Below are 26,719 nucleotides of genomic sequence, written 5' to 3'. Positions count from 1 at the left end.
GGCTTTAGAGAGTAAGACTAGCACCATGATGTGCAGTCAAAGCAGGGCCTGCAGCGCAGCTGACGGCATTATGTTATGGGGCAGGGTAGATTCCCATCCAGACAAGATGTTCAGCTATTATTAGATATAGGGTGGCCCAGTGGAGTAGTGGCTAAGATTAGCATGAGTTCTGAAGTCACACCCTCCCATTGGATCCCTTTTCTACCACTAACTAGCGTACCTGTGTTAAGTTACTCAACTGCTGTGAAATGAGAGCCATTCTTCAAAGCATCAATATAACACTTAGCAGGTAAAGCATCACATTTCTTAGGCTTAGGAAGCCAAGCTCATTAGATGCCTTAAGTGTCTGGTACAATAATTCTTATATTTATAGGTGTTACAAAAGAAGGTAGAGGTAGAGCACAGGAGATGGAGAGGAGAATTTCCAGAGGTAAATGTGGTTGGCAAAACTGAGGTAAGCACGTGGATATCTTTCCTGTAAGATTTCGCAGAACCTTTGATGTAATTCTGAATCTCCCAAAGCAGGCTAAATTTTAGGACATCTTCCAGACTTAATGGTCCAGTAACCCTTTTAGCAAGGAGGATTGTGTAAGACCTTGAACTCGTTTGGGGAAACATTAGCCTAGCACAATGCTAGGCATTGTACAGGCTTGTTAAATAATTTGAATAATTCTCGAAAAATCTACATTCAGTTATCAGAATCTGTTCACCTGCAAAATTGTTTATGAATTTCCTCAAGGCAGCCAATGCAGTGGTTAAGTACTGGCTATGTGGTCTTGGACAAGTTACTTGACCTCAGCTTCCTCTTCTGTAAAAGAGGGATGATGGGCCTGGCCCAGTGGCTCACACTTGTAATCCCAGGACTTTGGAAGGCTGAGATGGTGGCGCACACCTGTAATTGCAGCTACTCAGGAGACTGAGGCAGGAGAATCGCTTGAACCCAGGAGGCAGAGGTTGCAGTGAGCCAAAATCGCATCACTGCACTCTAGCCTGGGCAACAGAGTGAGACTCTGTCTCAAAAAAAAAAAAAAGAAAAAAAAAAGGAGGGATACAGTATTCTCCCAGGAAGGCGGTTGTGAAGATCAAATGAGCTAATAATACATTCAGTTAGAACAGTGCCTGGCACATAATAAGCATGGTATGTTAGCTATTATTATTCTAGACAGAATGAATTTCAGGGAAGCTTTTAAGAACAAACTATTGACTGCTGTTGTAGTGCTGGCTTACCATTTGTTCTACATTCAATTCCCTCTTGCTTACTCAGAAGACTGATTAATAGACAGGTACTGCTTAAAGTCACTGTCCCTTTTTAAAAAAGAATAAATCACTTGACTCAGACAGCTTTTTTGCTTCTATGGCAAAATCTAAATAGAATTCAAATGTAAGAAATTCATTTAATGCTTTATTAGGTGAAGATTGAACATATTTTCTTTTAGGGGCACTTCATCTTTACCTAGAATTATTTTCTGATTAATGAAAATACAAGTTAGGATAATTCATTTCACACCAGTACACACCTCAAAAAACAGGAAGTAAATGTTTCCATATTGATACAGGTACAAATGCTGGATGAAATTAATTAGGTGGCCAAAAAACAGCTAAGAATTCAAATCTCACAGCCTAAAAAATAATTCTATTCTTGCCACACATGAAAAGATTTTTAAAAATTTTTGTTATAGACAACTATAACAACACGTCTTAACACCTGAGAGGCTAGAGTGAATTATAAAACTTTTGAGCTATAGGACATTAGAGCAATCTTGTTTTGCGAATAAGGAAATTGAGTTCCACAGAGAGGGACTGACTTGCTTGAGGTCATAGCTAGGGGTGGAGAGAGAGGACATAGGTGTTCCAGTGTCTTGCCCAGAAATCTATGGCAGGCTTGACAGTTACACAACCCCAGCTCAGCCACAGGCCTGGACAGTGCACCTGCCCTCCTCAGGAGGTTTAGAGAAAGGTATGAATGTTCTCATGGTCCCTTGGGGGAGCTCTCCATTCCACAGACCTCCAGTAAGGAGTCCTTCACAAAGTCTAGAGCCACCCCACACTGAATTTGTTTAGAGGAAATTTCTGTGTTGCAGGTTACAATAGACCTCAATGTGGGCTGTGTGTTGAGAATAAAAACAAAAAATACTGTTCCCTGGGTCTCACTCCCAGAGATTCTGATTAAATTTGGCACTGGGAGTTTTAAGAGCTATAGTCCCTGCTCCAGAGCAAGAGTTTTCTGAGCAGAGAAAACTTCTACGTGAATCACAGACCCCTTTTTACCTCCCCACCACTTCTGTTGCAGTCAGGAATTTTGAAGAACTGCTGCTGCTGCTGTTATGTTGGTTCTGGAAACACGTGTCATTGCACACTTCATGATGGACTTCGATTAGAGAGGGAAGCTGTGTCAGACTGGGCTGGGAGTGAAGCAGGGTGGGTGTGGACAAGTTCTTCACTCAGTACTTATTGAGCACCTACTATATATGAAGCTCTGGACACCGAGAGATGAGAGGAACCTGATCACTGCCCTCACAGAGCTCACAGCCAGCCAACTAGAGACCATGGGGAAGCTGACATTGTGCATTTTCTTGGGACCAAAAATACTTTGATTGAGGCACCGATGTGGAAGGCACTGTGCAATGCTGATACTTGGATAAATAGGACAGGGTCCCTGCCTTCGTTACACTGGTATAAGGTGACATGGGCACTCAACCATAGTTCAAAGTAGAATATAAGAAGTGCCAGAAAAGATGTCTGACCATGAGCCTTACGAGTTCCAAGGAAAGTGAGTGCTGTCTGTGTGGTGGAGCAGGTGGTATCAGGAAAGCCTTCATCCATGTTTTCATTCATTCCACCCAAACCACACCATGCCGGGTGCTGGAGTGTAAGGAGGAAGAAACCCCAGCCATTAAGAGGCCTCCAGCCAAGTGGAGCAGAACAACAATAAACAATACAGTATTTCTTCAATTCTAAGTGCCTTCGACTGAAAATTGTATCCTGATTTTGGAGATTTTAAAATTTGGAAAAAGGTGTATTTTAGAATTAATGAAATAAAGGAATAATAGATAACTCAGATGCTTACTATCGACCAGGCACTGTCCTAAGTGCTTATATGTATCACTTTTTACTTATTTAATAAAAGGCAATTACATGCAGTGACAAGTGGCTTTTGGGAAACACAGTGAATAAATGAAGAAGTGAATGAATAAATACTAGAAGAATAAACCCTTAATAAACTCGTTGTCTTCCGTCCTTAGACCATCTGAAGAAGGCAGTTCCTGGTCTAAGAATTTAGATCCTTACAAATGGTAATTTCCAAACTTTAGTGTTGTCAAGGAAACCACTAAGTGATAGATATAGATAGCTCAGTAATGATCCCATTCCTTATTTCTAACAAGTCCAAAGAAGCAGTGGTGTGTGTGTGTGTGTGTGTGTGTGTATGTGTGTTGTGAGGGAGAAGGGAGATACAAAGAATTAAAAAACTATTACAGGCAAGGCTCAGTGGCTTACACCTGTAATCCCAGCACTTTGGGAGACCCAGTGGGCAGATCACCTGAGGTCGGGAGTTTGAGACCAGCCTGGCCAACATGGTGAAACACTGTCTCTACTAAAATACAAAAATTAGCCGGGTGTGGTGGCAGTCACCTGTAATCCCAGCTACTCAGGAGGCTGAGGTAGGAGAATTGCTTGAACCCAGGAGGCAGGAGAGGCAGAGATTGCAGTAAGCAGAGATCATGCCACTGCACTCCAGCCTGGGTGACAGAGCAAGACTCTGTCTCTTTAATTAAAACAAAAACAGTCCGGGCCCGGTGGCTCACGCCTGTAATCCCAACACTTTGGGAGGCCAAGGCGGGCAGATGATGAGATCAGGAGATCAAGACCATCCTGGCCAACATAGTGAAACCCCATATCTACTAAAAATACACAAATTAGCTGCGTGTGTTGGCGTTCGCCTGTAGTCCCAGCTACTTGGGAGGTTGAGGCAGGAGAATTGCTTGAACCTGGGAGGCAGAGGTTGCAGTGAGCTGAGATCATGCCACTACACTCCAGCCTGGAGACAAAGCAAGACTCCGTCTCAAAAAAAAAGAGAGAAAAAGAAAAAAGTAAACAACTATTACTCTTTTAAATTATTACACAGAGGGCTAACTTCATTTTAAAGGAGGTTGCCATTGCAAATTGTGAGTTCCTGAGGAAAACAGGAACCATTAATTGCATTTAATGTTTGGTGATAGGGTCTGCAGATAATTGGAATTCTTGTCATGGGACCCAAAAATCCTACTTTAAAAACAGCTCTCTGGATGATTCTTATGTACACTAGATTTTAAGAATCATTAGTTTTGTCTCGGTCTCTGAAATAAGGAGGCATATTTACCACACACACTAATGAGACCTAAATAGGGACTGGGATTTGAGGATGCAAAACCTACTCAAACTACTTTGTCTTTCTCCCATCCCTCCCTCACTGTGCTTCCCAGCCAAGTAAATCACCAGCACCAAAGTTCTTATCCCAGGGTCGGCTTCTGGGAGAACTGGAACTAGTACAGGGAGTTTGACCTTATCCTGAAGGCCATGTACAATCACTGAGGAGTTTTTGGCTTTTTGTTTTAGAGATGGGGCCTTTCTCTGTGGCCCAGGCTGGAGTGTAGGAGCACAGTCATAGCTCATTGCAGCCTGGAACTCCTCAGCTCAGAAGGGATTCCCCTGCCTCAGCCTCCTGAGTGGCCGAGAGAGACTACAGGTGCAAGCCACCATACCTGGCTAATACTGAAGAGTTTTAATTGAGGGAGTGGCAAGCGATTTCTTTTTTAAAAAGATCTCTCTGGGCTGGGCACAGTGGCTCACGCCTGTAATCTCAACAGTTTGGGAGGCAGTGGTGGGCAGATCACCTGAGGCCAGGAGTTCGAGAGAGCCTGGCCAACATGGCTAAACCCTGTATCTACTAAAAATACAAAAATTAGCCAGGCCATGGTGGTGGGTGCCTGTAATCCCAGCTATTTGGGAGGTTGATGCACGAGAATCACTTGAACCCGGGAGGTGGAGGTGGCAGTGAGCCGAGATCGCACCACTGCACTCCAGGGCTTGAGATTACAGGCATCAGGAGGAGGTGACAAAGTGAGGCTCCGTCTTGAAGAAAAAAAAAAAAAAATTCCAGGCGCAGTGGCTCACACCTATAATCCCAGCACTTTGGGAGGCCGAGGTGGGTGTATCACCTGAGGTTGGGAGTTCGAGACCAGCCTGATCAACATGGAGAAACCCCATCTCTATTAAAAATACAAAAAATTAGCTGGGCATGGTGGCACATGCCTGTAATCCCAGCTACTCAAGAGGCTGAGGCAGGAGAATCACTTGAACCCAAGAGGCAGAGGTTGCAGTGAGCCAAGATTGCATCACCATCCTCCAGCTTGGGTGACAGGGTGAGACTCCATCTCAAAATAAATAAATAAATAAATAAAAAAGATCTCTCTGGATACAGTGTGGAGAATGGAATCAAGGAGATAGAACATTTAGAGTAACAAGAGCCCAGGGGGAGAGGTGGAGGCAGACTGCGCAGGGGTGAGGACCATGGATGAGGCTTGAAAGGGAGGGTAATCAGTAGGACTTCATGATCGATTGATTGCTTGGAGGTGGGGGAAGGATGGGGAGTGCTGGATGGAACTGCCCTGGGAGAATGTACAGACTGAGGAGAAAATAGTGCACAAGAAGGGGTCTTCCTTCCCATTTGAGCTGGCTCTTGAAAGATGGTGAAGACTTTTTAGAAAACATTTTTTCTTAGCCGGGCGCAGCAGCGTGCTCCTATAATCCCAGCTAATTAGGAGGCTGAGGTGGGAGGATTACTTGAGCCCAGGAGTTTGAGGCTGCAGTGAGATATGATCACACCACTGCACTCCAGCCTGGGGGACAGCAAGACTCTGCCTCTCTTAAAAACGAAAAACAACAACAACAACAAAAAAAACACGTAGGTAGAAAACATCTTTTTCTAATTACCCCCACCAGCATTATAAAAGTTATACATGTTCATTGTGAAAATTTTGGGAAATTTTTAAACCCTGTAATATCATCAATCACTATTAAAATATCAGTGTGTATCTCTCCAGATTTTACTAACAGCTAGCTATCTAGATAATAAAAATCAAATCATCCTGTATACTGTGTGGCGTCCTGCCTTCTTCACATAATACTATGCTGTGGGCATTTTTCTGTCATTCTGTTTTAAAAAGCATGATTTTTAGTGGCTACATATTTCATCGTGTGAATGTATCACACATTATTTGATGATTTCTATTTTTAGGACTATGACTTTTCCAATCTTTTTTCCATTATAGATAGCTACATGATGAGTAGAATAAATTACTAGGACTAGAATTGCTGAACTAAAGTATGTGAACATATTTAGGGCTTTTGATATTTATTATCCCAGAATAATTATGCCTCTGTACATCTCATACTAACTGGGCAGGTCAGCTCCAGGAGGGCAAGGGTTTGGGTCTGTATTGGTCATTTTTATATCCCCAGGACCTAGAAAGTTCCTGGACCCTAACAGATTTTCAATAACTACTGAATGTTCAAAAATTATGAATGAACAAAGAGCACGTGAATGAATGTCTCACCATACCCTAACTATAATGCTTTAATTATTTATTAAACATTTAACATTATTGCTTTCATTGCTTGGATTATTATCAGCTCACATGCTTTCCTGTGGAAGGATAGTGGCTAACTTTGGCATTTGATGAGAACCAAGTTCAAATACACTTATTAGCTGTGTGATTTTGAGTCTTGCTTCACTATTCTTTTTCAAATGGACATGATAGTAGTATCTCTCTTACAGTATCACTGTGGTGAAGAATGATATATGCATAGACTACTCACAGTGTCTGTAAATAGTGGCACAAATAAATTTTTGGTATGTGTTAAATTGATTACTTATATTTTCACATCCTCTGCCCATTTTTTTTCTAGTTCATAGTTCAAGTATTACAGTCCTTAACTCACTGACACATTTATTATGACAGTTCCCCTCATTTCTGTCATTTTGTATATGGTGGCTTTCTTAATGTTCCAAAATTTTATTTTATTTCTACCCTAATCTGTGCAGCTTTTCCTTTGTGATGACTTTCACTGCTTTGGTGCTTAAAAATTATTTCCCCACACTGGGATCTTAAACATTTTTGTTTTAGGTTGCTTTAAATTTTTTCTAGTCTTTTTTAAACGGTCCTGCACAAAATGGTTTAATCTATTGTTTGTTTTTGTCTGTGGTGGGGCATATATTAATTAGACTAGCCTAGATTAGGCAGCAGTTACAAATAAACTCTGAAATGGCTTTGCACAACAAAAGTTTATTTCTCATTCAGGCCTAGTCTATGTAAGTTGGGGAGGGGATCACCATGTAGTGACTGGCAGATCCACACGCCCTCCATCTGGTGCTAGCGCCCTCTCATCCTGTGGTTTCTAAGTTCTCAGCAGGAAAAAAGAAGGGTGGAGGAAGCACACTGGCTTCCAATTGCTTTGGTTTTCTAGAAGTGACAAATACCACTTGTACTGACAGTTCATTGGACAGAACTAGTTACCTGGGCCCAACATAGTCACTAGGAGGCTGGGAAATTTAGGGGAGCGTGTGGAATGTTGATTAATGAGCACCCACTGTCTCTATGAGAGGGGGTGAGGGAATAAGCTATTTTTTTCTGAAATTATCCCAGGATCCCTTTTCTTTTAAGTTAGAGATTGTTAAAAGTTACAGTGAAGTTTAAGGAATAAAATAACATTCATATCCCCCAAGCCCTAACTTAATAACTGTTAAGATTTTGTCATATTTGTCACCATTTATTTATTACAGCTTTGAGATGCCATTTGTATACCCTAAAATTTGCCCTTTTGTAGTGAACAATTCAGTGGTTTTTATTCACAGAGTTGTCCAAACATTACCAATATTTGATATTAAGACATTTTTCATCACCTCCACAAGAAACATCATGCCCATTAGCAGTCATTTTCCACTCCCCACCAACCCCTGGGCCCTGGCTACAACTCATCTAAATACCTTCTGTCTCTGGGAACTTACCTATTCTGGATATTTCATATAAAAGGAATCATACAATATGTGGCCTGGCTTCTTTCACCTAGCATAATGTTTTTAAGGTTCATCCATGATGTTACATGTATCAATACTTCATTACTTTTTATTGCTGAATAATGTTCCATTGTATGGATATACCACATTTTGTATATCCATCTGTTGATGGATATTTAGGTTGTTTCCACTTTTTGACTATTGTGGATAATGCTGCTATGAATGTTTGTGTACAAGTTTTTACGTAAACATGTTTTCAATTCTCTTAGGTGTATACTAAGCAGCAAAATTGCTGGCTCATATAGTAACTCTATGCTTAATTTTCTGAGAAACTGCCAGACTGCTTTCTACATAATGCATTCTGCTGTTGTTCTATAGGTAACTATTAGGTCTAGTTGGTTTGTAGTGTTGTTCAAGTCCTCTAGTTCTTTATGATCTTCTGCCTAGTTATTCTATCCATTATTAAAAATGGGATATTAAACAAATGTTGTTGAATTTTCTATTTCTTCCTTTAATTCTGTCTGTTTATGCTTCATGGATTTTGGAGTTCTGTTGTTATGTGCATATATATTTATAATTGTTTTATCTTCTAATAAATTTCTCTTCTTTCATTATAAAATGTCCCTTTTCTCTCTAATACCTTTTTTTGTCTTCAAATTTATTTTGTCTAATACTAGCATAGTCACTTTTGTCCTTTTGGTTACTGTTTGTGTGGTACACCTTCTTTCAACTTTTACTTTAAACCTATTCATGTCTTTGAATCTAGAGCGTGTTTCTCGTAGACAGCATATGGTTAGATCATGCTTTCTAGAAAATTAATTCTGCCAGTCCCATCAGAGATAATCATTGTGATGAAACATCCATTTTCACTGTGATGAAACATCCATTTTCATTCTTCATTTGCAGAATTTTCTAATATATTACCTATATAGATACATCTTTTTTTTTTGCAAACTGTGACCAAATTTTATAAACTGTTTTGAAATATGTTTTTTTCCACATCACAATAAAACAGGGTATTTCCAAGTCAGTAAATACTATTAAATGGCATCATTTTAAATTGCTCTATGTTGTCTTGACTAGATGTATGACAGTTTATTTATCTAGTGTATTATTTAGGTGATTTCCAATTTTTTGTCATTATAAATAACACCAGGGAAACAGCATCCTCATAGCTAATTTTATGCATGTATTTGGTTATTATTTACTGTAAATGTCAAGAGGTGGAATTGATATAAACTCCCAAACCGCCCACTCTAGCCTCAGCATGCCAGAGTGCCAGTTTTCCCATACTTCAGTCTTTTTTTTTTTTTTTTTTTTATCGTATCACTTAAAAATAACACAGATGTAAAAGGCAATCTGGACTTAGGGAGAATATTTGCCTTGATGGTTAGTCCCCAGTAGCTCAATAATGTAGTCTCCTGCTTTCTTAGTCAACTTGATGAAGTTTTAATTTAATGGCATCCTATTATGGACTAAAATCATGAACAGACCAGTACAGGGAGAAACTAAAAACAGAACCAGAAGGTTGTCACTGCTTCTTTGAGGAACTTCAGAGGACCTTATGTTAATAACTGCCCCAGGAAACACCAGCCCTGGGCTAATTATTATGAGCCTACATGCAGAAAGCTTTTGCTTTTGCTTCTTTCATTTTTCTGGGACTCTAGTTCCCTAACGAGTGCTGAAGTTCTCAGCACTCTCTTTCCTTGGTGTGTCCTGATATAGCACATATTGGGAAGATGGCTTGGCCACAGGCTGCTTTTAAAACTACAAAATTTGTGCCTAGAGCAGCTGAATTTGTTTAATCAGGTCAAAAAAGGGCTTCCCCACTCTAGATTGTAAAAGCAAACAAAGTCCACGTTTCTTGTAACAGTTTTATACGTTCATTTATTTATTACATTTAAATCTTTGCTTGTGTGAAATTTCTTTCAATAAAACTTGTGAGATAGGGATCTGAATTTATTTTTTCGAGTGGGCTACCCTATACTACAATACAATTCTGGATAAGCTGCCATTGCTCCTTTTTATTTTTTAAAGTCAGGATCTCACTCTGTCACCCAGGCTGGAGTGCAGTGGTGCGATCACAGCGCACTACACCCTCAAGCTCCTGGGCTCAAGTAATTCTCCCACCTCAGCCTCCCAAGTATTAATAGGTAGCACTGCAGGCATGTGCCATCATGCCTAGCTAATTTTTTAAATTTTTGTAGAGACGGGTTTCAAACTCCTGACCTCAAGCAATTTTCCCACCTTTGCCTCAAAGTATTGGGATGACAGGCGCGAACTACCACACCCTCCCTTCTCCATTGATTTGAAATTCCACTTTATGTATTTGGGTTATTTCTGGATGCTCTATGCTGTCTTATTCAAATGGATTAATTATCATAGCTTTATATTTTATTGGCTTGTTTAGCTATTTCTTTCTCATCACTCTCCTTTTCCAGAATTGTCCTTGCCATTCATTTATGTTTATTTTTCCTTATAAACTTTGGAAGCAACTGACCTAGTTTAAAAAGCACTCTGTTGGTATTTTTATTAAGAATGTATTATTATTATTATTATTATTGAGATGGAGTTTCGCTTTTGTTGCCTAAGCTGGAGTGAAATGGCCCGATCTCGGCTCACTGCAACTTCCACCTCCCGGGTTCAAGTGATTCTCCTCTCTCAGCCTCCTGAGTAGCTGGGATTACAGGCGTGCACCGCCACGCCCAGCTAATCTTTTGTATTTTTAGTAAAAATGGGATTTCACCATGTTAGCCAGGCTGGTCTCGAACTCCTGACCTCAGGTGATCTGCCCACCTCAGCCTCCCAAAGTGATGGGATTACAGGTGTGAGCCACCACGCCCAGCCAAGAATGTATTGTATTTAAAGATTAATTTTGGAAAAATTAACCTCTATATTTTGGCACTGTCCTGTTCGAGCACAATAATATGTTTCCATTTATTCAAATTGTATAGACGATTGTTTAAATTATTACATCATTTCATGTGATATTATGTAATGAGAAGTATACATTTGGTTTTCCTCCCTGGTTCCTGGCACAGAGCTTCTAAAATTCTCGCACTTTCCTAAGTGATTGGGGTGCTGGGTGTCTTTTACTCTAATATTTGGTCATTGACCCCAGTTCTGGTTCCTGACAAAGAGCTCCTAAATCCCTTGAAATTTCCTGGGTGATGGGAGCATCCTTTGTTCTAATCAGGTGACTCTTGATGGGCTTCTGGGAGCTTCAGGATAGGGGCTGGTTGCCAGAAAGACCAAGGCCTGATCAGGAGCTTGGAACCTTGGAACTTTTCACCCCACTGTACATCTTTCAGGAAGGGGAGAGGGGCTGGAGATTGAGTTAATAATTGATCACACCTATGTGATGAAGTCTCCATAAAAATCCACCAAAGGCGGTGTCAGAGATCTTCTGGGCTGGTGAACACATCCATGTGCTGGGGGGATAGCACACTCCAACTCCACAGAGGGAGAAACTCCTTCACTCCTCCAGGCCCTTCCAGAACTTAGGTCTTCTTCATCTGGCTCATCATTTCTCTCCTTTCAATATTCTTTAATAAACCGGTAAATGTAAGTAAATGTTTCCCTGAGTTTTGTGAACCATTATAGTAAATTATCAAACCTGAGGAGGGGCTTGTGGCAACCCCCAGTGTGTAGCCAGGGCAGACAGAAGTGTGGGTAACCTGGAAATCTGCTACTTGTGATTGGCATCTGAACAGGCAGTCAGTCTTGTGGGACTGAGAGCCCTCTGATTTGTGGGATCTAAAGCTAATTCCAAGTACTGTCAGAATTGAATTGAAATGTGGGACACTCAGTAGGTGTCCAGAGAGTTAGAGAATTCGTTGCTGGAAAACCTCCTACATATTTGATGTCAGAAGTGTTCTGTGAGAATAGAGGAAAACAAAGTCTCTTTTCTTTATTTCATTTCATATTTCTTTTTTGTAATCCCAGTCCCTTCTTTGGCATTAATTAGAATAACTTGTCACTTTAACCTTAGGAGAGAGCTAGGAATCCTCATGTATTTGTTCATTAATTTATTTATTCATTCATTCATTATTTATTCATTGTGCAGGAACAATGCGAGGTGCTGAAAACACAATTGGCGAACAAATTTTACAGTGGCCCCTGCTTCCACAGAGTGTACAATGTACTGGGTATGTAAACAAATATTGATTTTATTCCCAACCTGGTAGTTATCTCTGTGCCTTCTGGAATGTTTAACATGAGCTTTCCTTAGACTTTTTCTTCTTGCTATAGGTTCCCTAAAAAGCATACTCTGAGATAAGGATTTGAGTGCAGTAGTTTATTTGGCAAGGAGTGGGAAGACGAGGGAGTAGAAAAGTGGGAAGGAGAAAACCAGTAACAATGCGTTAATGAGCAGATTTCTGCAGTGAACAACTGGGGCTCAATTCTGCCGGACACCTTCTGAGAAACTTTACAGAATGTACCCTGCACATCAGCCCACCAAGGGTCAAGGAAACTGTTCCTGCCTGTCACTGGTGGAGGGGTGCTGGGAGCATTAACTCCCGGGCACTTCTGGTCTACCTTTCCTGTGGCCAATAGTGCTCCTGCAGCCAGAGAACCTCCCCAGGGGCAGATGTCTGAGATAGAAATCCAAAGCTGTCAAGGGTCCCGCCCATGGAAGATGCCAGTGGCCTCAGAACTGGGCTGAGGGGACATGGGTAGGGCACTGGGATGTCTACTCCAGAGGAAAGGGAGTTATCTTTGGAAGGCATATTTACATAGAGTGGGAAGGGGCAGTAATGAGAGAGGAAATCAGACTGTGGAAAGTTAGTGTAGCTCAGAAAACAATCACAATCAATTGGTCAATAGTATTGATTGATCACAATCAACATTCCATTCTGAGTTAATGAATCACATAGCAAAATTGATGATGTCTTTCTGGGCTTTGTATGTTGGTCAGGTTTTCTCTAAGATGCTTTGAAACATGAATTTTTAAAAAAAGATTTTTCGGCTAGGCCCGGTGGCTCACGCCTGTAATCCCAGCACTTTGGGAGGCCGAGGCTGGTGGATCACAAGGTCAGGAGTTCGAGACCAACCAGGCTGATATGGTGAAACCCTGTCTCTGCTAAAAAGTACAAAAATTAGCCTGGTGTGGTGGCAAGCGCCTGTAATCCCAGCTATTCGGGTGGCTGAGGCAGGAGAATCGCTTGAACCCGGGAGGCGGAGGTTGCAGTGAGCTGAGATCTCACCACTGCACTCCAGCCTGGTGATAGAGTGAGACTCCATCTCAAAGAAAAAAAAAAGATTTTTCAAAATAAGGTTGTAGATTTCTTTTGTCCACTTTGATATTTTTAATGGGAAAAGTGAAAAATGATAGATACTACAGTGAAAGCTATGTTTGACAATAAGATAATAAGATAACAAGGGGGGAGGTAGCATAGAAGAAGGCGCACTGGCTTTGGTGTGGATCCTGAGTTTGAATCCTCAGTTTCTCCACTAACTAGCAGTGTGACCTGAGGCAAGTTGCTGATTTGAGCCAGGGTGTTCTTATCTGGAAAATGTAACAATGCTGTCTTCATCTGGTTGCTTTAGTTCTCATTTCCCTAGAAGCAGATGCTGAGAAAAGAGGCTGTCCACCCCCAGGAGTCTGAAAACTTTAAAGGACTGCCTCTGGAAATGTGTATCAGCCCAGGACTATCCCCCACTCAAGTTCCCTCTAGTGAAATTACTATTTTTAGTTTTATGATTTTTCTTGTTAATAACAAGCTATTGTTAGAATGGCATATTTATTGTTGCTATGGGTTGCTACTTTTTCTTATAAAAAGAATGTGTCTTAAAGGAGGTAAGTAGTTTTTCTATATTAATTACATACAAACAAAATACTCTTGGCCAGGCATGGTGGCTCGTGCCTGTAATCCCAGCACTTTGGGAGGGCGAGGCTGGCAGATCACTTGAGGTCAGGAGTTTGAGACCAGCCTGGCCAACATGGTGAAATCCTGTCTGTACTAAAAATACAAAAATTAGCCAGGAGTGGTGGTGCACACCTGTAATCCCAGTTATTTGGGAGGCTGAGGCAGGAGAATCATTTGAACCCGGGAGGCAGAGGTTGCAGGGAGCTGAGATTGCGCCACTGCACTCCAGCCTGGGTGACAGAGCAAGACTCCGTCTCAAATAAACAAACAAACAAACAAAGAAACCTCTGGGAGACAGAATTCATTCTGGCGGAGTGAGGAATGATGGGAAGACAGAAATGGGAAAACTTATAGCCCCACATGGAGCAGAATCTCACGTGGAATCCAAGGCTTGTCTCCACCCCTTCTCCACCTTCCTTTTCTTTCTTTTGTTTGTTGATAATGATTTCTTCTAAATTAACAAACAAATTCCCTATCTGACGTCTCAGGTGGTTTTTTTGTGACTGTGGAATAGAGTGAGCAAACACTATTTTTAGGAAGCCATTACAAACTTACAGTACAGGACTTTAGCCTGGCCACAACCATCATTTATTTGGGCTTTGGGAGACTTTTCTGTCTAACCTCCCACAGGCAGGGAGGCCTGTCTTAGTTCAGAAGTTGTAGGTGTGCACACTGTTGACAGTTTTGTGGCTTTGGAATTGTAGACTCGTCCAGAAGCTGGAGAGGTAACGTGACTGAGGCCACAGCATTATTCCTGGAGCATCTGGGGCTGAGCCATTTGCTGCGTCCCAGCCCAGGGCATAGGTCTCAACTGTGAAATTGTTCGGGTTTTCTGGGTGATAAAATGGGACCCTTTGAGGCTTGGTTTGGGTTGAAGACCAAAGGCTGAGAGTTAACAAAGAGAGCCAAGTGGCCCCAATTTTATAAACTGAGGTGCTGGATGTTCTGAGCTGGAACTTGCAAATGGGTGGGGGTGAGAGGCAGGGCATTTGAAGGCGGAAGTAGGAGGGCAGAGGCCAAATTTTCCTGGCGTTTTCTGATTGCTGTTGCATTTCCCATTGGGGAGGGGGAGAGAGCTCTGCCCCTAACTTTGGCCAAAGGAGAGGGGCTATAAGAGAGCCACTGGGAGAGCCTCCTCTGTGGTCCTAGAGTGTGGGGGACGGAGTGGACTGGGGTGTGACACATGCCGAATGGGGAGAGGCTGAGGCTACTTGCCTGAGGAGAGAGTGAGACTAGAAGCAAGACAGCAGGAGAAACCGGGCTGCCCTGGGAGCTAACTGCCATCTACCACCAGCAGCAGCAAGAGTGTGTGTTCCTCGGGAACCAGGAAAAGAACATAGAGGAGCCGGTGCATGGTGTATTCATTTCCTAATGCTGCTATAAAAAAAAAATTACCATGAAATTTGTGGCTTAAAACCACAGGCATTTATTCCCTCATAGTTCTGGAGGCCAGAAAGCTGAGACGCTCCCTCCAGAGGCTCTAAGGCAGAACCAATCCCTTGCCTCTTCGGGCTTCTGGCACTGCTGGCGTTCCTGGGCTTTGGACACATCACTCCTCTCTCTGCCTCCGTAGTGACATTGCCTCCTCCTCTTCTGTCTGTTGTCAAGTCTCTCTGTCTCCCTCTTATAAGGACTCCTGTGATTGCATTTAAAGCCTGCCTGGATAATCCAGGATAATCTCCCCTCTTCTGTTTATGTCAAATCTCTCTCTGCCTCCCTCTTACGAGGACACCTGTGATTGCATTTAAAGCCTTCCTGGATAATCCAGGATATTCTCCCCTCTCAAGATCCTTAATCACTTCTGCAGAGTCCCTTTCTGACATGGAACATTCACAGTTTCAGGGATTAGGACGTGGATGTCTTTTGAGGCCATTATTCAGCCTAATGAAGGTAGAGTCCCATCCAAGAGTCTGTTCATGGACCAGTGGGTGACCTCAAGGCTCAGAACACCTCACTCATGAAGCAGATGCTTTGATTGCCCAGTGATTTTCGCTGTAGCTGCAGAGGACCTTTCTGTGCAAGCCCAGACTCCTGCTAATTGTGCCTAACACTAAGGGAAGGCATGGGTTCTGCCTCAGAGACATCCTCAAAGCCTCTGAGAAGCAGCTGAGAAAGGATGAGGGGGCAGTTAATGCACCCTGGGAGCAATCCTTAAATGACAGGGAAGGGAGCCGGTGGGTAAGGGACCCAGCCTCCTGTCTTTCAGGCAGATAATTCTGGGAGGAATTCTGCAAACCTTCCAGATCCTGGTAGAATAGGACCCTCATTGCCTACAGCAGTAACTTGAAAAACACATGCTTTTTTATGGCTTTCATCCTTCTCTCTCCCTCAATTCTGAGTCCTGCAATCACTTCCTAAATGTTTCAGGCTGTGCTTTTGGTAGATCCCAAACAAGGACATAAGTTTCCCAGCAGGGAATCCCCAAGAAAGCAGCAAAAGTGCTTCATGGGAGTCGACACGGTGAACTTCCATGCTCAGCGGGCACCTTTGTTGGATAACTTATGTGCCAGCTTAGTGAAATCTTTCCTATTCCTTAAACTATTCTCTCACCACCCTCACTCCCTTCAACCATGGAGGAGGCAGAGGCAGGTAGGGTGGGAAGAGGGGAGGAAACAGGACAGAACTGACCATGTCCCACCCTCCTGTCCCCCATCGCTCAGGGTTCCAGGCTGCAGCAGGCCCCGGCTGCAGCCTACTTACTACATTCAGTTCTTCCAACACACAGCATGCATTCGTCAGCCCGTTTACTCTGCTCGCATCTGCGTTTCTTCTAGAGGCGGAAACTGTTCATCAGCTAGCATCAATACTACAATCCTGCTTTTAAATATCCTCTGCTGATGGTTACACTGTTCTGAAGAAGTAAACAGATGGTTGCATGGCATGTCTATAAAATGAGAAGAATCTTACCTCACAGAATGTCTGGGTGGATGCAGTGAGCTAGCTTCAGGAAAGTGCCTGGCACAGAGTGGATCCGCTAATAATGGGGTCTTCTCTCTTCTACAGCACACATTGCAAGCTTCCTGAGGGCAGCTCTTCGTTCCCGGGTCCTTGGCAGCGTGCTTGGGACACTATAAGTGCCCAGCGAATTGTTTATTGAAGGAAAGGGTGGGAGGTTCAGGAAAGCAGCTCTTAATCATTGCCCCAGATGCTGCCAGTGCCCTGGCCCCATCCCCTCAGGGCTTCTCATTGCTGGGAGGCAAAGCTGCTAACTGCAAGCACCTGCATCCATTTGCCCAAGGGCTTTCCCTGCTGGCTCCACCTTCCTACATGGGGGGTTGGAAGTATGGAAAATTAATGTTCCACTTAAAGCACCCCTCAACCAATGACTGTGAGCAGTTGTGAATAAACATCCTGCCCTCATGTCCCTTGGGTGGGATAAGCATGAGGTGCCTGCTCTTGTACCGGAGTTCCCCAGTGGGACTGAGCTCTGGTGACTCAGAGTGTTACCTTTTTTTGTGAGACTAGGGTCTCACTCTGTCACCCAGGCTGGAGTGCGGTGGCGTGATCTCAGCTCACTGTAGCCTCAACCTCCTTGACTCAAGTGATCCTCCCACCTCAGCCTCCCAAGTAGCTGGGACTACAGGCATGCACCACCACACTTGGCTAGTTTTTTATTTTTTGTAGAGACAAGGTCTTTCTATGTTGCCCAGGCTGGTCTTGAACTCCTGAGCTCAAGTGATCCTCCTGCCTCAGCTTCCCAAATTGTTGAGATTATAGGTGTGAGCCACCGTGCCCAGCGTGGCAACTTTTTTATAACTCTCTATACTGATTTCCTTATTTATCTTTCTTGAATATAACTTACCAAATAAACTATTTGCATGAAAAATCCTTGTCTCATGGTCAGCTTCTGGGGGAACCTAAATGAAGACAACCACATGGCTGAAATTTGAAATGTATATGAGGCTTTCTTAAGGGAGGCCCTTTTCTTCGGAACTATAGCATTGACTCCTCTTCCTGCTTGGTTTCAGATTTCTGTATAATGTGTGGAAGGGGAGAAAATTATATAATCTTTTTGCAACTCTCATAAATTCATAATTGAGTCACCCTCCTGAAACAAAAGACAGATCAACAAAGGAAAAACAGGTAAGCTTAATAACGTATGCATGCCGTGTTCATCATGGGGGAGAAAAGTAACTCTCTCTGCAAAGTGACTCTCAAAGCATTGGCTGGAAACCTGAGGCTTTAAGCTTTGTTTAAATAGCATTTTAACAAAAAGCAATGAATTTTAGTGCAGTGACAAGATAAAGGAGAGAACAGTTCCAGTCTCTCAAAGGTGGAAAGCTGTGGGAAGATACTAATGAAGCAAGGTCTGCTCACAGGTTTCTCTGGTGTCTGCTAGTGCCGTCTCTAGGCTGATAAGTGGCTGTCTCCAGTAAGACAGGATTTATGTCCTGCCTTTAGGCAAACAAAGGAGAGGCAGAGAGTCTCCGTACGTCTCAGCTGTCTTTAGCTCACCAATCCTCAATATTTTAGGGCGCAATATTTTGGTTTCCTTCAGTGTAAATTACCTGGCCTATCTCAGATTCATCCCAGGCCTGTACACATGCCAGTTCACATCTGCTCTGTGCTGGCTGGGGCAGATATCTACTTCCCCAATTTGCTGGGGCCAGGCCCCAAGGTGGCCTCACAGCTGTTGGAGGAATACAAGTCCTCATATTGCTGAGGAGTCATTGTCCTGGTCTGATTTGCCTGCTATTGTGAAGACAGTGGTTGAGTATTTTTACCTTTCTCTTTGGTTCCCTTAATAGGAGTGAATCTTTTTGGAGACTCTCTCCCAGTGCATCTGCTGTGGGTCAATGTGTTCTTTTCTTTTTTCTTTTTCTTTTGAGACAGAGTTTCACTCTTGTCACCCAGGTTGGAGTGCAATGGCATGATCTCCACCTCACTGCAACCTCCACCTCCTGGATTCAAGCAATTCTCCTGTCTCAGCCGCCCAAGTAGCTGGGATTGCAGGCATCTGCCACCATGCCCAGCTAATTTTTGTATTTTTAGTAGAGATGGGGTTTTCACCATGTTGGCCAGGCTGGTCTTGAACTCCTGACCTCAGGTGATCCACCCGCCTCGACCTCCCAAGTGCTAGAATTACAGGTGTGAGCCACCGCCCCCGGCCACGGGTCAATGTGTTCTTGTTGCTAAATGATGTGGGGAACAGTACAAGACGGTGGAAGGGCCTGGAAGAACTTGGAGTAATTTTCAGGTAAAGCTCATTGAAGTTGCTGAAAATGAAACAATGTCAAGGTGACATTCATGGCTAGACAATTTGTGAAGGCTTATTTTTAATAATGGGAGTTCTGGGTTTTCTAATCACTTACTCGAAGATAGGATAAAATGCAATGTAAAATTAAAATTTGAAAATTAAAAACCATGAATTTTCTAGACCATGAGTCTCCAGTCAGTAACTACCTGACTAGCAGGATGGTTTGGAAGGGTTTTTCCCACACTTTAATGCCGAGCCCAGCGCCACCTAGTGCTAAACTAATAAGAGGGTAACTTTGATATTAAAACCCAAAGCTGGGAGCTGGACACACTGGTGTGTGCCTGTAGTCCCAGCTACTCAAGAGGCTGAGGCAGGAGAGTCACTTGAACACAGGAATTCCAGTCCAGCCTGGACCACATAGTGAGACCACATCTCTAAAGAAAAAAGAAAAACTGGGACGAAGTAGATGCTCTTTGTGCATAATAAGGCTTAGGGAATACATGAGCATAAGATTGACCACCACAGTTCACGAGAAGTTCAATTTATTTATTTGATACATTCCCATCTAGAGGCCGGTCCATAGTGAGGGCTGCTTTCTCACTCTTCACTCCAAGGATGCACAATTTCCTGTGTCCCCCCCATCCAGCAGCAGAACCCTAGGGCAGAGGATGGCTGACAGCAACCCAAGCTGAAGGTCACATCCCCATAGGAGGACCTTAGCCAGGAGTTGAGGCAGAGGAGCTAGGCTTATGGGGACTGTGGGTTCGGGAAGGGAAATTGAATGAGGATGGGAGGTGGTGGAGAGGGTCTGGGGTGTGTCTCCCACCCACTGCATGTCAGGAATGAGTCCTGAGACACAGGAGTGGAGCCTGCACCTAGGGTCCCCCAGACAGAGAGTCCCAACCATGCTGGGACTCTGCATCTCTTGGCTCATGTCACTTGAGCCAAAGCAAAGAGCTGAGCATTATTCAAGTGTGTGTGTGTGTGTGTGTGTGTGCACGCGTGTGTGTAGCAGCCAATGTGAGGGGGTGTGTGTGTTTAGCTAAGGAACAGAGGAGGACATCTCTTCCCCCCTCCACTTACCATCACACATCTGCATTTCTTCAGTCTGAAAGGTGGGAAGACGAAGAGAGCCAGGCACATGTCTGACTGGGCTGTCTAATCCTTGTTTTCCAAAACAGGCAGCTCAGGCTTGGGCTGCATTTTTTTTCTGCCAATTTTTGTACTGGAATTTATGTAACCATTGGTAGATTTTTAAACAGTATCTTTATAGTAGGTTAAATATGGCTGCAAATTCTTTGCTACTTCTCTCACTGAGAGACAGAGTGTAATGCTTGACTAATGGAACATGGTGGAAGGGATGTTCTGGAACTTCTGAGGCTTAGTCTTAGCAAACCTGTGGCTTTTGCCTGTGTCTCTGTGAACATTCTCTGTGGGAATGCTGAGCTACAGTGTAAAAAGCCCAAATGCTCTGTCCACCATGCCAAGAGGCCACATCTGGGATGTGGGTATACTGGTCAACAGTCACTGCTGAGTGAGTAAACCTGTCTTGGATTCTAGAACAGCCCATCCACTATGTGACCAGAAGAATCACCTGACCACACCCTGCCCAAATTCCTGAGCCACAAAATCATGAGATAAAATGATGTGGTTGTTGTTTTAAGACATTAACTTTTGGAGAAGTTTGTTAAGAAGCAAACAATAACTGGAACCGTAACGTAGAGGAAAGAAGATCTGTGGTGTTAGATCTGGACTCAGATCACAGCTCCATTATTTATCAGCTATGTGATCTTTTCTAGCTTCTTCTGGCCTCAGTTTCCTCCTGTGTTAAATAGACGTCATTCTAGCTACGTCCTAGCCTTATCATGAGGATGAAATGAGAAAACAGATAGAAAACAGAGCCTGGCTCATAGCAGGTGCTTCAAAATGTTTCTTTACTCTCCTCTCAGCCTCACTATGCCCGCTTCTCTAGGGCTTTCTGGGATGCCCAGTGAGGGGAATGCAGCACACTACAGCACCTCCACTACTCAAGATTTTGGAGAAAAGAATTCCAAGAGAATGTTACTGAGAAAATGACTCTGGACCCCTGCTCCAGAGAAACAAAATTATTTACCTGACTTGACTTTTAAAAAATGGATTTACTTGAAGAGCTACTCCAATTCAGTGAAGAATTGGGGGAGGAAATCAAGGGAGTTACAAACGAGAATTAGATTTTTTTTTTTTTTTTTTTTCTGAGATGTAGTCTCGCTCTGTCACCAGGCTGGAGTGCAGTGGCGTGATCTCGGCTCACTGCAACCTCCGCCTCCTGGGTTCAAGTGGTTCTCTTGCTTCAGCCTCTCGAGTAGGTGGGATTATAGGCGCCCGCCACCACGCCCAGCTAATTTTTGTGTTTTTAGTAGAGACAAGGTTTCACCATGTTGGCCAGGATGGTCTCAATCTGTTGACCTCATGATCCGCCCACCTTGGCCTCCCAAAGTGCTGGGATTACAGGCGTGAGCCACCGCACCAGACCAAGAATTAGATTTTTTAAAAAACAGATACCTTGGGCTAGGCTCAGTGGCTCACGTCTGTAATCCCAGCACTTTGGGAGCCCAAGGCGGGTAGTTCATTGGAGGTCAAGAGTTCGAGACCAGCCCTGGCAACATGGCAAAACCCCGTCTTGACTAAAAATACTAAAATTAGGCCTGGCATCGTGGCTCACGCCTGTAATCCCAGCACTTTGGGAGGCCGAGGTGGGCGGGTCATGAAGTCAGGAGATCAAGACCATCGTGACCAACATGGTGAATCCCCATCTTTACTAAAAATACAAAAAAAAAAAAAAAAAATCTGGGTGTGGTGGTGCGCACCTGTAGTCCCAGTTACTCAGGAGGCTGAGGCAGGAGAATCACTTGAACCTGGGAGGTGGAGGTTGCGGTGAGCCAAGACTGGGCCACTGCACTCCAGCCTGGTGACAGAGTGAGACTCCATCTCAAAAAAAATAAAAAATAAAAAATAAAAAATCAATACAAAAATTAGCTGGGTATGGTGGCGTACACTCGGGAGGCTGAGGCAGCAGAATCACTTAAACCTGGGGGGCGGGGGTTGTAGTGAGCCAAGATCATGACACTGTACTCCAGCCTGGGTGACAGAGAAAGACCCCCATCTCAAAAAACACAAAAACAAAAACAAAACAAACAAAAAAACTAGATACCTTGTAGTCCACAGGCTATCCATTTTTATTCAAGGCGTCAGAAGCAAGAAAATGAAGAAGGGCTCTGTGTGCCCATAGAGCGGGTGGGATTTTGCGATAACCGAGAAGCCTCAGTGGCTTTCAGGTGGGAGGCTCTCTCCCTCCCTCTGTCAGTCATCTCGGAGACGCCCAGAGGCTGCAAGGTGCCCAACCATGCACAGGGGTGGTGAGAACCGCTACCGTGGCGGCTCCATGAGAAGAGGCTCAGAAATGGGCATTTGAATGACTGAAACCCCCTAAACCACTCCTGCTTTCAACACTTGCTCCATGTCTCACATTGACGTGGAACAATGAGCTGAAATGGGAAACATATCAACTCAGGCTGCCCTCCCTCCTATATTTCAGGCAGTGTTCTACTCTACACAGCAAGTCCCCAAACAAGTCTCCCTTTCTTTCCTGCCTGCAGTCATTCCCACAAGTTTACCTCTAAGGAGCTCATGTTCATCCAGACTTTGAGGCAGGGCTCACCAATGCTGCCTTCTGCGCTCCCCTCTCTGTTCTCATCCTGGTCCTTAATGTGCTCACGTTCCTGACACCTGTGAGATGTCACAGCACGGCTGCACTCTATTACATCCTGACCTGCGATTTGGATGCTGCCCCTTCCTGCACATTTGTATAAACTAAGCTGCATCCCTGGGAACTGGAACTCCCTAATAAGGCAGGGACATGACCCCCAAATTCTAAACACTTGTACCTCAGACAGGCCTGGATTCGTTGCTGGCCAAATAAATGACTGTGGCCAGTATGTGTGTGTGCTATGTTTATAAAGCACTTTTGATGTTAGGTTTATTTAAGCTTCACAATTCTTCAGTGAAGTAGGAAATAATCCCATTTTATAGAGGAAAAGTTATCCCCAAAGTTACACAGCTACTAAGGGACAGAGCTGGACTTCAAATCCAAGTTGTCTGATCCCAAACTCAGTGCATGTCCACCATTTCATCCTACCTTTTGATTATGATTGACATTATAAATTAAATTTTCATGTCCCTAAATTGGATTTTTAAGTAAGCAAGCAAAATCTCTTCCTACCTAAGCACCTAGCACATTAGCTGGAGAACTAACTGCAAAGTGCTGAAGCCACACAGATTGTTACCAACTCAGCTGTCTCCCCACCTGTTCCAATGGATTTGCCATGAGTTTTTTAAAGGATATTAAAAGTTACCAATTATGGAACTCATTCTAGGTGCCAGGCCCTGTGCCACTCTCATTACATCCATTATCCCACTTAATATCAGTTGTCTAAGATAGGCATTATTCTTCCCTTTTTGCACATCAGGAAACTGAGGCTCAAGAAGTCAAATATTGGCTGGGTGTGGTGGCTCATGCCTGTAATCCCAGCACTTTTGGAGGATCACTTGAGGTCAGGAGTTCGAGACCAGCCTGGCCAACATGGTGAAACTCCGTCTCTACTAAAAATACAAAAATTAGCCAGGCGTGGTGGCAGGCACCTGTAATCCCAGCTATTTGGGAGGCTGAGGCAGGAGAATCACTTGAACCCGGGAGGCAGAGGTTCCAGTGAGCCGAGATCTTGCCACTGCACTCCAGCCTGGGGGACAGAGGGAAACGTTGTCCCAAAAGAAGAAGAAGAAGAAAAGTAGAAGACAAAGACGAAGAAGAAGAAGAAGAGAGAAAAGAAGAAGAGAAGAGAAGAGAAGAGAAGAAGAGGAAGAGGAAGAGGAAGAAGAAGAAGAAAGAAGAAAGAAGAAGGAGAAGAAGAAGAAGAAGAAGAAGAAGAAGAAGAAGAAGAAGAAGAAGAAGAAGAAGAAGAAGAAGAAGGAAGAAGAAGAAAAGAAGAAGAAGAAGAAGAAGAAGAAGAAGAAGAAGAAGAAGAAGAAGAAGAAGAAGAAGAAGAAGGAAGAAGAGGAAGAAGAAGAAGAGGAAGAAGAGGAAGAGGAAGAGGAGGAAGAGGAAGAAGAAGAAGGAAGAAGAAGAAGAAGAAGAAGGAAGAAGAAGAAGAAGAAGAAGAAGAAGAAGAAGAAGAAGAAGAAGAAGAAGAAGAAGAAGAAGAAGAAGAAGAAGAAGAAGAAGAAGAAGAAGAAGAAGAAAAGAAGAAGTCATCAAATATCTGGAGCCAGGATTCGAGCCTGGCCCTTGACATATGTCCTAGGCCTCTGACACTCTCCTTACCTGCCCCTGTCCCTTAGGCCTGGGCCCCTGATTTGCCTGTCAGAGAAGCCAGAGAATCTGGGCCTTTTAGCTTTCACCCTGGGAGGCTGGAATAATCTCCTTCTAAGGGGGTACTAAGGGGGATGCCCCAGGGAGAACAGGGTTCTGATGAGAGATGGAGGAGAGGGGTGTGAGGCTGTACTGGCTTTGTTCACTAACACAGCTACTAAGGGAGCTTTGAGAGAGGCCTCTCAGTGAAGAGCCCGGATCAACCCTCACTCCCTCCTTCAGGTACGACATGCCCTGGGAAGCTGTGACTCATCAGGGCTCCAGAGTCTCTCACAGGTCATTCCTATAGGATATGTTTGTACAAGGTCTATTTGTATATTTGTGTCTTTATCACATTCTGAGGGATCTGGATTTCTGCCTTCTCCAGACTCCCCCTTCTCTTCACCTTAGTTTGTCTGTAGCAGTCAGGAAACCCAGTGTGTCCTCTTGACAGAGGGGAGGTTGTTCTAACAACATGAAAATGGGTGGTCTTTATTCATAACATGGGACTAGGTCACCAAGATGACAGATTGGTAACAAGGTCTTAGGTGACCAGTTCCCAGCATCCCCCAAAGGGTTTTCTCAACTAAGCAGGAAGTCTGAAGTTGTTTCTCTAGGATGGTCCCCAAGTCTTGTCCGTTTTCCATCACAGCCCTCAGCGGGAAACTGCAGCAGACTCTTGATTTGGATGGGAAACTGTTTATTTAGTGGGGATACGTTGGAGTGAACTGATTCCCGTGAGCAGGTTTTCCCGTGATCCGCATCCTACCCATGGTGATTTCTAAGCAACAAAATCAGCCCAGCAACAATAAGGCCAATCACAAATAAGTCCCAGTGTGGTCCAACGGTGTTGTCTGGTTTTAGCCAGTTCCATCTCGTTGTGAACTGCTGGCAAGAGACATTCTCTCAAAAACAATCTAAGCTTCCCACCTCCACTCACAGCCACCATCTCTTCCCAAACCCACCACGACCAACCCTCCTCCCACCCATTCCCTTTGCTTCCTTCAGTCTTGGAAGACACAATCTTTGCTTGCTTACATCTTCCACAAGGGGCTTAAATAGCACCTTTAGAATAACCCCAAAGATTTAGACACTTTACTTTTTTTCAAGCTGTAGCTCTTTGTGGTACCCCTTGCCACCTGCCGTCTGCCTACCAATGTCGGCTATTGATGGTAAGAACTGTTTTGAAGAAGTATATATAGCACATGTCACTGTGCTTAAGGCTTTGAATGCAGTGTGTGCTGGAAAAGAACATCTGCTGAATGAATTAATTGCTTATACTCTGAAGTGTCAACACATACTCAATAGAACACGTAGAATTACTCTGCATGGCAAGTGTAAGACTTTGAATTTTACTTCTCAAAGGAAAGCCAGTCCACAAGAGACTCCCTGATGGGCCTTGTCACTTTGTCCCTAAGAGTTGCTCACTGGAGACTTTCAGAGATTCAGGACCTGTTCAAGACAAACTTACATTAAAAAACAGGACATCCCGGAGCAAATGCATAGTTTCCAGTTTCATGAGGGCAAAGAGCACAGGTATGTGGGCATCTGGACTCATTTGAGCAGCCATGTTGTACAATCTTCTGGCCAAGTAAATGTCCTAGAAGGAGAAGAACAGCCCTACCCATCAGATTCTGTAAGGGCAAGTAAACAGACACCATTGTTCAAAATATCAAATGTAATTAAGGTTACAGGTCTTAAGATAGGGAGATTATCATGGATTATCCAGGTGGACCTCAGATAATCAAATGAACCTTTAAACAGAGTTATCTCAGGGCTGGGGGTGGAAGAAAGAGAGATGTGGTGGAGGGAGACTTCAGAGAGATTCTCAGCATGAGGGACTCAACTTGCCATTGTTGGAAGGGGCCACATGGAATGAGAAGGAATTTGGACAGCCAATAAGGAAACAAGAACCTTGGTCCTACAACCTCAATTAACTGAATTCCACCAAACAACCGGAATGAGTCCTGCAGTGGATTCTTCCCCAGAGCCCTCAATAAAGAACAGCCTTGATTTTAGCCTCATGAAACCCCAAACTGAAGACCCAGTCAAATCACCTGGGCTTTTGGCCTACAGAAACTGTGAGATAATAAGCTTGTGCTGTTTTAGGTCCCCAAATTTGTAGTGATTTGTTATGGCAAGCATAGAAAACTAACACAATCTCCAGAAAGCTTTCTTGGATACCCCGGAACAGCTCCTAGTTGTGATTCCAACAA

The 26,719-nt window shown here is 43.7% G+C and overlaps 1 protein-coding gene across 3 annotated transcripts in view; it reads right to left on the bottom strand.

The window, feature by feature from the left end:
• Window positions 1-24,979: 24,979 nt before the first annotated feature.
• SEL1L2 (SEL1L2 adaptor subunit of SYVN1 ubiquitin ligase) overlaps window positions 24,980-26,719 on the bottom strand; it is a 165,800-nt gene continuing 164,060 nt past the window's right edge. For all 3 annotated transcript variants that reach the window (XM_063633983.1, XM_055266153.1, XM_055266154.1), the window contains 2 exons: window positions 25,975-26,103; window positions 24,980-25,388 (listed from right to left, as the gene is read on the bottom strand). In XM_063633983.1, coding sequence (XP_063490053.1) covers window positions 25,269-25,388; window positions 25,975-26,103 — 249 coding nt within the window. In that variant the 3' untranslated portion in view covers window positions 24,980-25,268. The remainder of the gene's footprint in view (window positions 25,389-25,974; window positions 26,104-26,719) is intronic.

This window comes from Symphalangus syndactylus, chromosome 24, assembly GCF_028878055.3.
Source record: "Symphalangus syndactylus isolate Jambi chromosome 24, NHGRI_mSymSyn1-v2.1_pri, whole genome shotgun sequence".
Taxonomy (NCBI): Eukaryota; Metazoa; Chordata; class Mammalia; order Primates; family Hylobatidae; genus Symphalangus; species Symphalangus syndactylus.
Note: the sequence above shows the minus strand (reverse complement) of the source record. Positions and strands in the feature narration are given on the sequence as shown.